Source organism: Phallusia mammillata, chromosome 2, assembly GCF_965637545.1.
Source record: "Phallusia mammillata chromosome 2, kaPhaMamm4.hap1.1, whole genome shotgun sequence".
Classification (NCBI taxonomy): domain Eukaryota; kingdom Metazoa; phylum Chordata; class Ascidiacea; order Phlebobranchia; family Ascidiidae; genus Phallusia; species Phallusia mammillata.
In genome coordinates this window covers 20,348,424-20,364,832 of record NC_137253.1, presented here as the reverse complement: position 1 = coordinate 20,364,832, position 16,409 = coordinate 20,348,424, and the positions used below count along the sequence as shown (strand labels likewise).

Here is a 16,409-nt window from a genome sequence, read left to right as displayed (position 1 = left end):
TCATTTGGGTGTGAGGTCTTTAATGCATTTATGCACATGTATGTCTTTGAGATTTTGGAGTTTAGTTAACTTTGAAAATTCAAAACATTTTAACAAAAATTTCTTCTACACATGTTGGTTGCAAACTGAAAAGGTTACATTAAATAAGCTAAACAAATTTTGAGCATACTAGGTATACAGTTTGTAGCATACAAGCAAAATAATGTTTAACCTACTACAACAATGTTTTAAACAGTCACATTTTAGTTCCAAGACTTTGGTGACAATCAAAAACAGCAGTTTGGATCAGCACAAGATGATGTTAAATGAAGTATCACATCATCATGTGTGAAGGAAAGAGCCATTCTTGTTGGATTTATGTCTTAAACATAGAGGAACGCATGTAAACTACTCATATTGCACTAAAAAACATTTATTACAACTCAGTAAAGATTTATTTCATAACTAATTTAAAAACGTTTTAATTCCCAGCACACATACAGACACCTCACAGTCAATCTACGCATATTTATTGGTTATTACACACTGTAATACATTCGTCCTATCAAACTACAAATCATATCGGCAAAAATCGCTATGCAAATGCCTAAAAAAAAATTTATCGACATTTTTCCACTCTCTCCCCATTGCCCGCAATGCATTTTTGGGGCTTCCTTTTGCAGCCGCCATTAGGCCTACGCTTCAATTTGCTTCAAAAATCACCCAACCGTTCAACGGAGTAGCGCAATCCAGTGTTTATAGTAGTGATGGGACGGGTACCCGGTACTTGGTACTCGGTATCGATGGTATCGAACGATTTCAGTGGTATCGATACTCGTACTCGGTATCGAAATATTTTGTCCCAGTTTTCGATACCAACATGCGAGTACCGAAGGTCGGTTTACAACATAAAAACACAGGCAACTTTATGCCAAATTTGCTTTGGACAACACAAAATCGGGAAAAAGTTCCGCCCGGTTACGTATATTTTTTTCGCTATCGTGTGGAGATTACATTTTTCCGCATGTGCGTGTGTGCACCTGTACCCCGACTATGGTAGATAAATTAGCCAGTGATTTATAACAAGTACAACAATGTACTTAAGTACTCGGTAATCGTACTCGGTACTCGGTATCGAAGGTATATAGCCTACATGTGGTACTCGTACTCGGTATCGGTAGGCTACTCGCTTCAAAACCTGGTATCGTCCCATCACTAGTTTATAGAGATCAGTGGGCCTATCCGAAAAAACTATTGGCTGGTGGTTAACAACGTTGGAAATGATTGAAATGATTTCCGCCAGGTGTCAGCAAACCTTTGTGCACAAGAATTAGGTTTTAGCCAACTGGTATGAAAATTGATAAGTGAGAATTTTAGGCCTTATTTTGTTCGTTGATGTGATCAGTTAATTCATAGGGACTCAAATGTTTAACAGTTTTTGAGGACACTGTGTGAAGCAAATAAGATAGGTGGTTTCCTTATCCCTAGTTTTGCTGTGAATACTCAAATTGTAGCCTATTTGTTGGTATGCATAAGTTAGCTAATTTGAAATTTTATTGCTAATGCCTTATATTTGTCTTGTCGCATCTTTATAGCAAGTCGAGAAAATAACAATCACCATCTGCGTTAATGAGTTTAAAACGGGTACTCAAATAAAGCTTTCAAACCAAGTTGATAATCCTTTTTTATTTTCTATGTGTGTTGTTTTGTGTACTTCACTATTTTTGCCAGACGCAACAACAAACAAGGTGTTTGGAACGGTTGCCACCCTATTCAGGTTTACGTATTAGGTGATGACAAACACCCTTCGTAATCGTGCAAACAAATATACGTTGTCATGGGGCAAAGCACGCTTCAGTTGATCTGATCCATTCCGAAAACGCGAACCCTCCTGAACCCACGCAAACGGTGTCGCCACGCTAGATGCGTCCAAATCCAAATAAGGCACAAATAAACTAGCGGCAACGCTCGGTTGGGAGGAAAGCAGCTGTATTATGTTAGAGGCACTTACAATAGCCGCCAGCACCCAAGAGAGCGTTTGGAAATCACATAATTGGGTCAATGTGCGAAAAACTGGACGGGTTCTTCGTGAAGTGTGGACAGTACGGGTGAACTGAAGTCGTCTCTGTCGATGTACCCGATTGAACCCCGACGAAACCGATTCGTCACACCGTTGCGGGTCGAGAGTGTTTGGATAGCTGCCATAACACTTATTGCGACGTTATACGACATCACGAACCTAAGACACTTTTGCTGTCAGAAACGTTTTTTTACCCGATAAACAAAAACACCTTTAGGCCATTTAGACCAGGGGTCGGCAACCTTTTTTGCACTGCGGACCGTTTTTGAAAGTGAAATTTTATCGCGGACCGGTCTTAAAAAAACTACAAATATTTAGCAATAAAAACGCTTAAATTAGTTTATCATCCCCGGGATACACAGGCAACATGCTTCATAGCATTTAACCTGAAAAATTATACGGACCGGTAACGAACTCCTCGCGGACCGGTACCGGGCCGCGGACCGGCGGTTGCCGACCACTGATTTAGACTATGGAGCAAAGTGTACGAAAAATTTAAATCTCTTAATCGACAAAACGACGGTTTATCGCAAAAGTTGAATTTCTAAACACCGATTCAAATGACCCTAGTAGGAAAAATGCTTCTTCAAAGAAAAACGTATTGGCTTTAAAAAAAATTTTGAAATTAGCTTGTGGCCGTAAACATATACATTACACCAGTTAGTAATTTGAAATGATATTTTACGCCCAAAATGCTGTCAACCTATTGATAGAAATACAAATGTGCAAAGCAATTGGTTTGGCGTTTGCTACAATGTCACTTAACACTAATGAGTTTTTCATGGTATTACGCATTTTTTTCGCATGACGGCCCGGCAACGAAATAGAGCGACTTGGTTTAACAGTTTCGGGTAATCTTCCGTGAACAACAAAGGGCGCACAATAGCGAATGATTCAATATGCACACAGCGCAGCAGTCATTACGACGAATTTGTTTATTGCCATTCCTCCGACCGCTGACTCACCGACCAAAGATCGAATAATTCCTTAAAACCCCGCTGAGATTCCGGAAAGGCGGATTTGCAAACTCAGCAGTGGTATATTATTAGGATGTTGTGGACTCAAGTTAAATAGTTGCTTCTAAATAAGGAAACCAATTGCCCTTTCCTACCAATGGTGAGCATACGTAAAATATCCACAAACAGGGCTTTATTGTTTAGAGCAGGCCAGCGTGGAATTTTTTTCGCCAGCGTGGAAAGGGGTCAGCAAGCAGTTTGGGTTTAAAAATATTTTAATTATTTCCAAACCACGAAACCGGTTTCCTTCGCGCGAATTCTTTGAGTGAATTTGATCGCAACCGACTTTTACAGGTCAAATATCTTTTTGATTATACTAATAACCCAAGGAGTCAATTCAAGGGAATAACAAACACACATGAACTTTTTACAGCTAGAAAATTGAAAAAACAAAACAAAGTATTTAAAGGTTTTCAAAAATTTTAGCCGAAAAACTCCTCCTTTGGTAAATTAGATCACTAGAAACAAAGGTTGTCAGCCTTTACAAGTTGTTACTGACATAGCAATGTCCAATATGCGCTTTCTAAAAAAACAACTTCAATACCAGTTTAGGGAGTCTTTAAATAACAATGCTCGCCTCATCGTTAAATGCCAAGACCTAAATACCACCCTAAGTTGTTTGTGGTTATACCATATGTTACAGGGAACACCTAATAAGAGAGAAGAGGAACAGAATTAGATCACAACAACATCATGCGGTAACATACAGTGTTTTCGGAAACGGGAAACTGTACACGTAACCGCATTAGCGGCCCTGACGTCAATGGGTGGCGGATGTTTTTCACCCCACACCGGTCACGTAGCATCACTCAAGCGTGACAAAAACATCGATTTGTACACTCGAAGTATGGTCGGATTTTCCTGAACGCCGTCAAAAAGTTTCAGTTAGCTTGGATACGCCATGATTACAAATTAGGTTAAGTGGCCAGCAGGGAGGGTCGGCGTCGAAATGGGAGCTGTTTTCGACGCTCTCCCTAAATGAACTGCACAAAGTTGCTACATAAACATTTGAGCGTCGTCACACAATGGGTCGTAAGCACTACGAGATTTTAAAATCGATGTCAACATTTCCTGTTCGTCGCTGACTCGCTAGCAAAACCCTTCTAAATCTGTTTGCTCACCAGCGTAGTAAAAAGGTCAATCGGGTTCTTATCTTGCGTTTCTAGGTGACGGTTTGTTGCCTGAGACTGAACAGACGAGCAAACGACCCTAAATGGCATCAAATGGAATTCCTAATCGACCCGAAAATCCCTTTTCTATACATCAAAGATTATCTACGTTTCTGCAGATGTATGGTGTGTCGCCCAACAATAATAGAGGCATTTATAACTTTTGGGTTGACAAGCCTGATTGTAAAATGGAACTGAGTAAAGACGCAACAGAACAGAAATCAGCAAAGTGCGTTGCTAGTATTCTTCATGCGATGGGGAGCAAAAGTACCAATATGGAAAGTATTTATTTTTTTTTACCTTTAACGTCATACACTTTTATGTTCTTTTATCATGCTTCAAGTACTTATTTTAGTTTCAAAGAATTGACAATAAACCATCATAAAACTACTTAATACTTCAACATCCTTTCCTAGTTAGCAGGGTCTTTGCTTTATTGCCATTCTGACCAACACCTGAAGATTTGTTCTTAGAACTTATCGATTGGTGCTCTCCATACAACACAGCCACGTTTCTCCGCTTGGGTGCGAATGAGAGTACTTTTTAGACCGATATGTCGGTTTCTCAGCACAGCGATTTCTTACAAGTGTTTGTAGTTTTCATGACTCGGTAATTGGAAAGGACAGGTCCAACATAGGGCAATCACGACCCGCAAACACCTTAAATAAAACACAAGGTTAAAAATTGACGTCAAAGGCTTTGGTCATAGATACTATACTATATATAAGCTATAAGATACAGATTTCGAAAAGACTCTATTTTCAACACCTTATGTGAAATAAAATCTGTTTTTACATTTAGTTCTTTATTTAACGTACAATCCTTCAGATTAAACCGCTGCGGTGGGTTGAGTAATACAATTTTGCAAATCCAATGACCTTTGTTCGGAGCCAGATAATAAATAGGTCACATACCAAAACGTTACAAGCCATAAAGGGTTCGAGAAATTGGTTACCTAAAAAAGAAAGCAATTTACATGTCGACATAGCAACAGTACACCGAAATAGCTTAATAAGCCAAATATTGGATTGTAAACCATTGGAGTAATCGATTTGACAAACAATGTTGAACAGAATACTGGCGAAAGGTCGTTAGTATCAGGTTACATATATAAATATAATCTAAGATACAAATTTTTACAAATTATTGGTTACAAAATTTGATTTTAAAAACTTCAGTTGCTATGGCAACTGGACACTGCCTACTTTTGCAAATGTATGGGTTTATAACTGCCGGTGAGGCGAAGTTATAGGAAGCTGGTGTAGTAAAAATCAATCCCCTGGCAAGGACATTGTAGCGTGGAAATAAATACCTTTGGCACGAAAACAACAACAACAATCTTATAGCACATTGTAATGTTGCCAACTTGCGCATATAAGTGGTCGAAAAGCACTTGCGGCGACAAAAGTACGTCATTGCTAGGCTGTGATGGATTTGATCAAAGGCATAATTAAATTCCTGGTCAATAACAGGTTTGTGAGTGTTCGCGAAAATATGAAGGTGACTCGTAAACCTTGCATCCGTCGTGGTTCACTGCTTGTAGAACACAAAGGAATGACGGAGCTGTGACGTCACGTTTACGCAATATACTCAAACAAACCACCGACGAACGTGACTGCGCCGGTGTAGCACCTCGCACGTTTCTTCCTTCTGTGTTTACTAAATTGTCGAGATTACACACAAAGTCAACAGGACGCAACAAAACACATTGTTAATTTGCGCGATTTATACGTTACTGTGAAGCCACCATACTCTGTGTGCATACGGTCAAGCAATTGTTGCTAACAAGCTAAAAAGTAGGATGTTTGCGTGTGACTCAGTGTCCTTGTCGATGTCCCAAGGTATTAATGTGAATTTGTTTTTTGTCCGCAAGTGTCCCTAGTGGCTTGACATCGTTCCGTACACAATCATGATTGATATCGAAGCATACGATGAAAATAATCGCATGTGATGCGTGACACCGAAGTTTGTTTTGCCAGTAAATTTAAATGTGCTAGCACAGCAAAAAATAAGAACCAAACGAATGAATTTCTTCGGAGTTTGTTGCCACTTGAACGCGGTCGCAAGGTGGCGATCTTGGTAGGCTAATTGCTAATTCTCCAAAGCCTTCACTTTGTTTTCGAAATTACGGCTTTGGGCAAGGTGGGCAATAACAAAAAACATATTCTCATTGTTACAATCCAACTTTCCAAGCCAGTAAGTAAAGTTTTGATTCGACTTGGATTGTGCCATACTTTTATTGTCGTTTATCGCAAATGCGGCCAAATTGAACAGACTTGCTGTATTTAAGATATCCAACAGTTCAATCTTTAGATCGACTAATAGGAAGAGTTGGGCTTTTTTGGATCACACCCTTCGGTAAAGGGGGTAGGTATGGTTAGGCCACACAGGATGGGACGAGTGGGAATTGGGACAATTATATTTAATTTGTTTCTAAAATTGGGAACGAGAAACGCATTGGGATGGCCAATAGGGCTGGTAGCGGTTTTACATGTGGTGATCGAGCCATAGTATATCTTTGAAGCCACTTTGCCCGTGCGGCTTGGTACCCGTTCACCAAACTGTGCTTCCTTAAAACCGTTAATATATATTGTATGATAAGGAGCGATACGTATAAATCGTTTGCTTGAAGCCTCTTCGTTTCGCACCAGCGCGGATGAATGAACACGTCTGACATTTACGGCCGGGCCGAGCCTTTACCGAAAACACGCCCCAACCTGCGAACACAAAACCCGGCGATGGCAGTAATAACAGCGCTCGACGATGCCGCCATTCACCGCCTTTGTGTTGTAATGCACGGCAAGCCTATCTTTATTTGGTTTTGACTCGACACGTCGTTCCGCTTACAACGCAATGTCGTCGCAGTATATAGTGGCGTTGCTGAAAGACCCAAATTACCGACAACCGAAACACAATGCATCATGCCGGACAAGCCAACACTGGACTTATTCTCGTCGGTTTATTGGATCTCAGGGCCGATTTCGACTCTCTCTCTGTTTGGACTGAACGTACAGTGCGGGGCATTAGCCATAAATCGTAGCTATTCAATGGAACAGGCGGAACAGTTGAAATGTTCGACGCCCGGCAGGCCAAGAAGCTTAGTTGCCTCTGGGGGAATCAAACGATGACACTGTTGAAGTCGTGTTATTGTACTAAATGAGCACTACCAAATCCTTTGCACATATATTTACTCAGTATTAGTGGATGCTTTGTTACAAACTTTAACGTAATTGTAGGAATTCACATTGTCGTTTTTTCTCGCAATTTCAACAGGAGACATAAAAAACCATCCGAGCACAACCTTGTTATTTGAAACACGTTGCGCCATAGGGTCACAAAAATGTTGTAAAATTTCGTGTTAGCGTGACTCATCGAGGTCATTTGACATTCAGAGTCAAACGATAAGGGAACACAAGTGCAAGAACCATATTTACTATTTTACCTTACCACATAACGTAACCGATCTATTTTTAGTCGGTGTTAGTGGGTAATCTTAAATAAAACCCGGGGTGGGCGAAGCAGATTGTTTGCCGCCCGGCATTGTTCGCCGACGCCGCAAAAACAATTTCCCCCTCGAACGAATCCGGGAAAGCACCCTCAGAAAAGTTTCTCCATTGGCTATCAGACACAGTGGCGCAATTTGCTGTTTGCGCAGATTGCGGTTTACGATTTCTTACACCAAAAATGAGTGTGGCCTACGGCTATTTGGCGAAATTACGTCATTTACCTTGTCAAAAGGTTAAATGCATTTCTTTGGCAACTTAAATAAAATTAAATGTGATCGTCAACAACAGTTCAACAACAGGGGTGACTCTGCAATGTTTTACTGTCTATTGGACACGTTGTTTCATTACTACTAATATTGTGTGCAGCGATACTTGATTTCTTTGGTGTTTTCGTGTTATGGTTACCAAACCGACAATCCCTGCTCACAACCGAAAGTTAGAAATTTTACAACTGTCAGCTCAGTCTTTTGACACACACTAGCATGAAATCAAAAAACGCACCATAAATCACGAGCGCTCGATCTGCTTGTAAAATTCTGTCGAGCCTAACAAAATAAAAAGCGAGAAAATAGAAAAACAAATTGAAGGTCCGGCATTTACTTTGTATCGATCGCAGCACGTTCCATTGATTTTTTCCATTTTAAAAAACACCGGACCCTTTTCTGTGCAAGGCCGGGCGAATCATTTACGTCCACGCAAACAAGCGAGCGTCACAGACAATGGCTAAGCCCATACATCTTGAGTACACACCAGTGCTGTATCGGTTTGGCAAGGAGAAATTCATGTCATTTTATTTAATAAAGGGCTGGATATCGTTGACAGAATGCGATATGCTGACACACCACATCAATATCTTGAACCCGGGTCACAAAAACGGCGTTTTCGGCTGAAATGTTAAGATTTTTATGCTTTTCGCTGTAAACACGTCATCGCACTGTATTGAAGTATTTTGTCCTGCTTAAACACTTAAACAAAAAAACAGGACCATGAAGCACTTTTAAGTTGTACAACGTCAGCCCGCAATTAGGAGCCTTGTCCAATGGGGTTCCAAAGTGGGTAGGGCGCGCGAACGAACTCGGGCCTTCGATCATCAGCTTAAGAGGCCACTTCTGGCTAATTGGGTTGCACTCAAACGTGGTGCTTGGTCCGGCACTTTTCAATTTTTTGCGGCAGCCCTGATGACCAACAATAGGGTAAAAAACGCACTGTGGTACTCTTTATAACTGCTGCGCTTGGTTGAAACTTTCGGCTCATCGGACTAATGAGCCTGGGTTGAACAAACCCTTTGCATCTCCGGGTATTGATTTTGAAACGCGATCTAGGCGAGCTGGGCGGCACGAGCAGCACTTGATGCTGGAAGACCCTCGTGCTTCGGCCGGGAACTCCAAGAACAATCGCAGAAAAGGTTTTACGCAAGCACAGTGTCTTTTCAACAGTGCACCCAAGTGCGCGTTGGACAAGGGTGGATTAGACTGGACAACCAACAGCTCATTCATCGCGCTTACGAACAAAGAAATACTTGTGGGTTTTCTCATTATTCCCTCCTCGTTCGAGTCGTGTTGACCAACTGGGTACACAGAAAAGAAGGTTGGGATTCAATACGACGCGGATTTAGATTTTGCAATAAAAGTGCGCTTACCAACTAAAAGACAAACTCTTATCAAACTAATATTGCGCAATTGGCAAGATTCTTAAAATTCCACGGCAGTGTGTAATAATGCAAACGTGTTATATCATTATGTAGATCAATTCCCATTGCGAAGTTCATGAGGTGAACAATGCAAAACAAACCGTGACATCATCGCAAATTTTGTTGTGCGCTCATCTGCCTCGTGACGCAAAAAGTCTCACGCGCCCTTTACCTATGACGCACGTACCATCAGCACTACGTCACGTTCGCCGTAGAAGGCGCTCAGTTAAGTCGGCCCTACGATTACTTTCAGGTAAGTGATTGATAAATCCGGCGCCCGCAACTATTTGTGCACACTAAGGGTCAACCTCTAGGGGTAATTATGGCATCGTATCGCCTTCACCGAGGCGATTCCGGTCTGTTTTTGCCCCAGGTTGAAGAAATTCGTTTCTCCTAACACGAAATGTCACTGCAGGCAAACAAACACAGGCTGTTGCTTGAAAAGCAACAACAGCCGAGTCATGCGGTTGGTGGTGAAATGTGGGGACAAACAACAAGAACGGCCCACCTCAATGTACACAAATGGGGATATGATGTGTGCCTATAAAATCAGCCGTGACTTACAGATGAAGTTTCGCAGCAACGCAAGCAAACGGTCGCTCATCATCAGTGCGTCATTGGCATTTACGTGAAATGGGCGAATTCGCGCACGAATTAAGTAGTTGTATGTACATCTAATTATTTGTAATCCTGTATTTTTTTAGCATGTGTATTCGAAAAGAAATAATACATTTAGTACATGCTAAGACTCCTTTTTTGGGGCGACTGGCTAACATATGAACGACATATATATTAATTTAGTGTCTTTCAGTTTAAATTTGTGCGATTTGCTCTGTCAATCAGCACACAGAAACCTTCTCACGCAAACTGACAAAAATAATAAATTTGCACAGATTTATGATATATTACCAGCGAGTCTTCATACAAAGGTATTTTGCAGGTAATCGGTGGGCGACAGAGCGTCAAATGTTAATCACCACTTTGAGTGCGAATGCCCTTTTCCTATCTACATCCACTTTCCTTGGTAACCTTTTCACGACACCAAGAATTTGAACGTCGTGTGCGGTTAAACAGCAAAGTGTCCCCACGCCTAATGCATATACCACAATAACTCCCAGTTTCCGCAAGTCTAAGAATGCGACTAGGAGGTCAAAGCGGCGTCTTCTCGTTTACGACAACATTATACACAATCCACTTGACTCGGCGACCCCGGTATAGACCATGGAATCTCTTCTCACCCCGGTTTTTGACCCACGATGCCATGACGCAATTATCAGGCGACGTTCGGGTTACTTGGGGTCGACAAATCGTTTGGGGCAAGGAGGTAAAGACTATCCCGGGATGTAACGAAAGAGGCAAACCGAAACTCGGAAACCAGTAAATAACTGTAACTCACCGGTGGATAGGCGCTTAAGAAGTGTGACCTTAATACGTTACTAAATGAAAACAAAAGGTTCCTTGCGTAGTGGTGTATGTAGACAAAAACATGTTTTGTCAAGAGTTAGTCAAAGGCGCAAGTATAACCCAATATTAACATGACGTACAGCGTGTTTACGGAACTTTGCTTGACTGGAACGCATTGTTCCGAGTCCGCCATAACGCCTTTGGGCCAGCTCAATGACACGCCGCCTTGACGCTGTCTATAAGTTGGGGGCGTGTGCCAGAACAAACATTTGCATCAACGAAGTGTGCGTCGTCGATGTTTAATGAGGCATTTTTGGTCGGACTTATATTTGAGCAACGTCATTAATACCAATATTGATCAGACCATACGACCGCGGCCTGGGGCAGTTTCAACAAAGACTACGGCCTGCAAAAAACATATTATATTTTGTGTACTTGCGCCTGAAAAACGCTTTCATTTCAATGTCCTTCTTTCCTCGAAGCAAAGTCGAAAGCTTGGTCCGCTAAGTAATGTTTGTTAGTGGCCATGCGTCACAGAGTTTATAATGTGCCGCACGTAGATAAGTCGTACCGGATCAATGGATAAGATAAATAGTCCACCAGGAGCGCTGCCCAGTGGTCAAACACTTCTCTTAAAGGCAAATTTGGAAATCTCTTGTCAGGGAGCCGATGCTCACTACGAATGACGTGACTAAACTACACAACAGGATCTCATATCTATTCACAGTTTACTAAAATCACACATTCACTGATTGCTGTCGGTGAAACGGGCACACGGGAGAGGGTGAACAAACAATGTTAGCGGGTGTTAGCACGTGACAGTGAGGAATGAGAGCGCGCTGTGACTGAACAATCGCTTTCAATTCTTTTAGTCTCGAACGGTTTACTTGCCCAATGTGTTGTGGTCGGCAGAAAAATTGACTCCGGCTTTGTCGCTATCCCGTACGAAAGAACATTTGCCATAAGCTGTAAAGTTTACAATGAGTTTTGTGATAGTAAATGGGAAGTGCCTTACAATTGAAAGTAGATTGATTTCTCCTGTTTAAGTTTAAAGCTAATTTATACTGTGGACTGGAACATTGTACCTCTTGTATTGAAAAGCCGGAAAGGCTACATTTTCCCTGCACCACAAATAAATGGTACGACAACAATCTAAAACATACCAAGTACTTTGTGTAGGGGGAGTGTCTTTTTGTGACTGGCGAAAGGGAACAGTTTTTGCGCCCTTGGTTTCGGCGAAACGAAATCAACCGGAAGTCTTCTGAACAATAGCGCTATTTTTGAAGGTCTTTAACAGGCCAAAATAGAAAGCAACAAAAATGATTGTATTTACACAGCTTTACTGAATTATGTACGAAAATACAGCACAACCGTTATGTTATGTTGGCTACGCAAACATAATGCTACAGCAATAAATGTGGTTTTGCTCTGCTGTAAAAATACCAGGTTCTCCGTGTAACCGCATGCTCTGAAATCCAAACTATCGATTTATTGTGGTGTTACATCGGCAATGAGAAAAGGTCTAATTTCTTTCGCAATTTAGTTGTGTTTGCACGGTCGTTGCAACATTTGTTTCCTACCCTAAAATGCCAACACTAAAAAAAGATTAACAGCCCAGCAGTATGTATGACATTTTAAATATGGACTACAGAAAAAACATGACCACAAAGTACATAGCCTAGCCTGCCACCTAATCCTAAATATTTAAACAGAAATAATGCGCGCACTAGCCGCACAAAATCTAAAAAATCGATTTGACTGAAAACTGCGTACTACGTATGCGCACCTTTACTTGACATCTGTAGCATGTATATTTGAACCTCGATGAACCTCTATCATGTAATATCCAAACCTATATTTGCATTTTTCGGCATTGTACCTGCGATATGGCAAACTTGTCACGCCATAGAAGTGAGCTGCGCGAAAAAAAACTTGGCCCAAATGTGAAAATAAAATCTTGATCATATCAAAATGTCAAATGCGTGTTAGTAGGCTAATGCCCCGAAAATGCAAATTAGGTCGGAGTGTTGTCATAGTGATTTCATAAACAAGTGTTTTTAGTGTTATTGCATGACACTGCATTTCCGTTCAGTACCAGGTAGCCTGGGGAGTTTCAGTTGGTGCGTGGGCGGACATGCGGGATGACCGTATCAAAGCGTGGCGTAATCCGTGGGTTATTCATTGCACGAGCGACGATTTTGCCTTGCGCCACACCAAGCCTTACAATCTATGAGTCACCAGTCGAAATTAGAGGATCGTTTGGTTAACCGCGGCGTTTGACCATGACTTTCGCCTGCATTAAGCGCTCTGCTGATGCGATGCTTATCTTCGTCCAAAGTTTAATGCGATTTAACCTTTATAGTCTACTGTACTTTTCTGTCGTTCGGGTATTATGCAATGCCAGAGGCGCCGTGATATCGGTTGTAACTTCCAAATCCAGCAGACGAATAAGGCTTAAAAAGATTGGTTTACTTCTACCACAAGGGTCGAAACTGGATTAAACGAGGTTGGGCCTGAATGGTTTCTGAGGTCGTACTTCGAGGTTTTAGTTTTGAACAAAATAACCCGGAATAACCACAGCAGTAATCATGATATGGGTCTAAAGACGACAGACTGGGAAATTTTGTTGTTGTGACTACATCATGACAAATGGGACGCGTGTAACCTTTAGCCTCTTTCGTTGAAATATGGTGTGTGAGTTAGTAACGCGTAGGAATATCACGAAGATTGAAGATGGACCACTCACGTGTTATTAATTTACACCCTATTTCAGCGGAAGAGACTTTCCAGAAACTGCGGACATATGTCAAAAGCTGCCTAACGCCACATCCTTGCTTCCTGTGCATGCAATAGATTATTATTTTGGGACAACGACCTTTTTAGCGTTTCGTTTTAAAGTGTTTACGGATATCAACTATCCCGCATAAAGTTTCTTCGTTTCAAACCGCCAATCTCAACACAAACAAAAATATCGCCGCTTAACGTTGTCCAATTAACCGCGCCAGTGTCACTTGAGCGACGATCCTTTCCTCTCAGTGAGTCACGGGCCGAAAATAGCCGTGATCGTCTGTCAGGTGTTTCGATCCCGTTACCGGGTTAATTAGCTTAGAAGCACGGGCCGGCTTCACCTCGGGAGTAACACGAATCCTTGTTTGTGCTTGCATCACTTCTCCCACTTCCCCCGATGCACGTGCCAACCGGAGCGTGACGCCCCCATTTTCCCTTCGGCACACGGTGCGAGAAAAATAGACAACCGGCGAGTCGCGAAACGAACCTGCTTGAACCCACGTCTAAAGCTGTTAAAGAGCTACTGGGCATTTTATGGCCCTACTTTGACATTGTCATGACGCGCCGTGAAATGTGATTGTTCTAACGCGTTTACGACCGCCTAACGATCGCCTACGCTAAACCGTAATTCGCTCTCCGCTTTAACCTTCGCCACTATAAACCTTCCAGACAGCTGCCTACTAGATAAAATTGTCCAGCAATAAAGTTTGAGACACTTTTAATGGCGCATACTGTTTTACTTAATACAAGATCCGAAACAATTATTGCGGGAATAAATTTTATCGCTGGTCGTTAATACCTGGCGTAATCGTTGCAGCCAACGACGCCAGAAATCTTGTTATTTGTGCCAATCGATTAACTGCGAGGTGGCTGGTGCCTTAATCGTCCATAATAAGCGATTCGTCGCCGCCGGCCAACGCCAATTTTCTTATTATAACCGCGGTAATGAATATTTAAAAATGGCAAAAGGTAAGCAAAATGCGTGTGCAGCGAATCTTTGAATAATTGAGGAGGCATGAAAATAACATGGTATTCTGGCCATTGCGCGGGCCGATATGTAAACAAGACACCGATATAGCGCTCGCATGCAGCTAAAAGTCGGACTGTCAAGCGATAAAGTCAAAACGGGGGGGAGAAAGTGGCGTCATTGATTTTTATCCGTGTATGTACAAACATACACGCGTCGACGGGAGGGCGTACTTAGCTGTTCGCAAATCCGCCTGAATTGGAGCAATTTGCGGTAAAAACATTCCCCCCAACATGTTTGTCCGCCGGTGGATGTAAAATATTGTGTTTGGCAATTTTTTAACGCTTGTGACGCAACCCCCTGCAAAGCACGGCAAATAAAGTTGCCAAACTGTCCAAAAAAAATTCCCACATTTCTAAACTACCAATGTTATCACACGGCATGATCGTTACAAATATCTAAGTAATGGATCTAAGCTATACAAAGCTGCAGCCACATTACTTTTAGAACATAATTAGGCATTGGCCAACGTCATAGTTTAAACAAGGAATTAATTGAAGATAATTTCAACAGGCGCAGCTTTGGCGTTTGGCACGCAAAGTTGTTTATCGCTGCCCGGAGTGGATCTTAGGGCTTAAAACGGCATGCCAGTATCTCTTGGGCCCTATGCCGCTTGTTTCAACGTTCCTGCGATGACACGCCGTCTGCAAGTATGCAATGAAGCGTGCTGCGGCGGTTGTTCCAAGCCAGCAAAGCGCGCTCAACTCGATTTTAAACTTGATAAAGGGAATGCCTTCTTCAAAAGGGCCCCAAAGCGCTTTGAACAGCGTTTTACTCAATTCTTGTTTCGTCGTTATTTGGCGCATTTTGTTTCAAAACGTTACGTTATTTCATATTTACCGATGATTATTATACGACGGGAGAGAGTTGATGTGAGATCAAACGCAATTTTGAAAGCGGATTCACGCCTGCCTGGGCGAACCAAACCGTGCAAAGGGTTTCCATAAAATGCCAATCCATCAAACCCCCGAAGCATTAAAGTGGGTCGCAGAATGTTCAATGCATTAAAAATCCACAGGGCAGACATCCGAAAGCTATTGGCCCGAAAATCAGTCAATTACTCGCTGTGCCTTCATTGACGGAACGCATTGCGATTTGCAATCGACAATATTACGTCGGATAGCGTTAAATGGTGTTCTTTAATAAGCTGACCAGCCGTTTTGGTTTCCGAGCCACGCCGAACGCAAAACTTCTTGCACGCTCCCCGAATATTAAAAAATGGCCATGGAAGAGGAAAAAATATAAAACGTGTAAAATTTACAATAATCACGTTTTAAACTTCGAACCTCCCAAACCTCGTTCTGACTTTTATGTCAAAATAAAGGTTTTAACGGGACGTTCCAAAGAAGCGCTTCAGTGGCATTCCGCGCAAAGACTTTTGCGGTCCATCCATCTGCTCCAAGCCACCGACCGCTCTGGGAGCTTTCGTACGAAACAATAACCTTGATTTGTTTTCTTAGCCCCTCAGACTTGCCTCGCGATTCGGGCGGTGCAACGAATGTAAAACCAGGGCCTCGTGTGCACGGTTCGTCAACGCACTTGGCATCCACTCAAATATCGTCTCCACGTTTCCGCATCGACGCTTCATGCCCCGAGCGCTTAAAGTTATCCAAACATCTGCGGGGTCCGTGACATAAATGCGGTCGTATATGACAAAGATGCGGGCGCACGCGCATGGACAATTTCATGTATGATCGCTTGCCGCGTTGTGATTGGAAAGCAAACATTGTTGCGAACGGGAAAAGCAATCC

General features: G+C 42.2%; 1 protein-coding gene across 1 annotated transcript in view; it reads right to left on the bottom strand.

Annotated features, from left to right (window-relative positions):
• Window positions 1-4,515: 4,515 nt before the first annotated feature.
• LOC145212649 (tRNA (32-2'-O)-methyltransferase regulator THADA-like) overlaps window positions 4,516-16,409 on the bottom strand; it is a 52,459-nt gene continuing 40,565 nt past the window's right edge. The window contains exon 38 of the mRNA XM_080080853.1: window positions 4,516-4,903. Coding sequence (XP_079936979.1) covers window positions 4,844-4,903 — 60 coding nt within the window. The 3' untranslated portion in view covers window positions 4,516-4,843. The remainder of the gene's footprint in view (window positions 4,904-16,409) is intronic.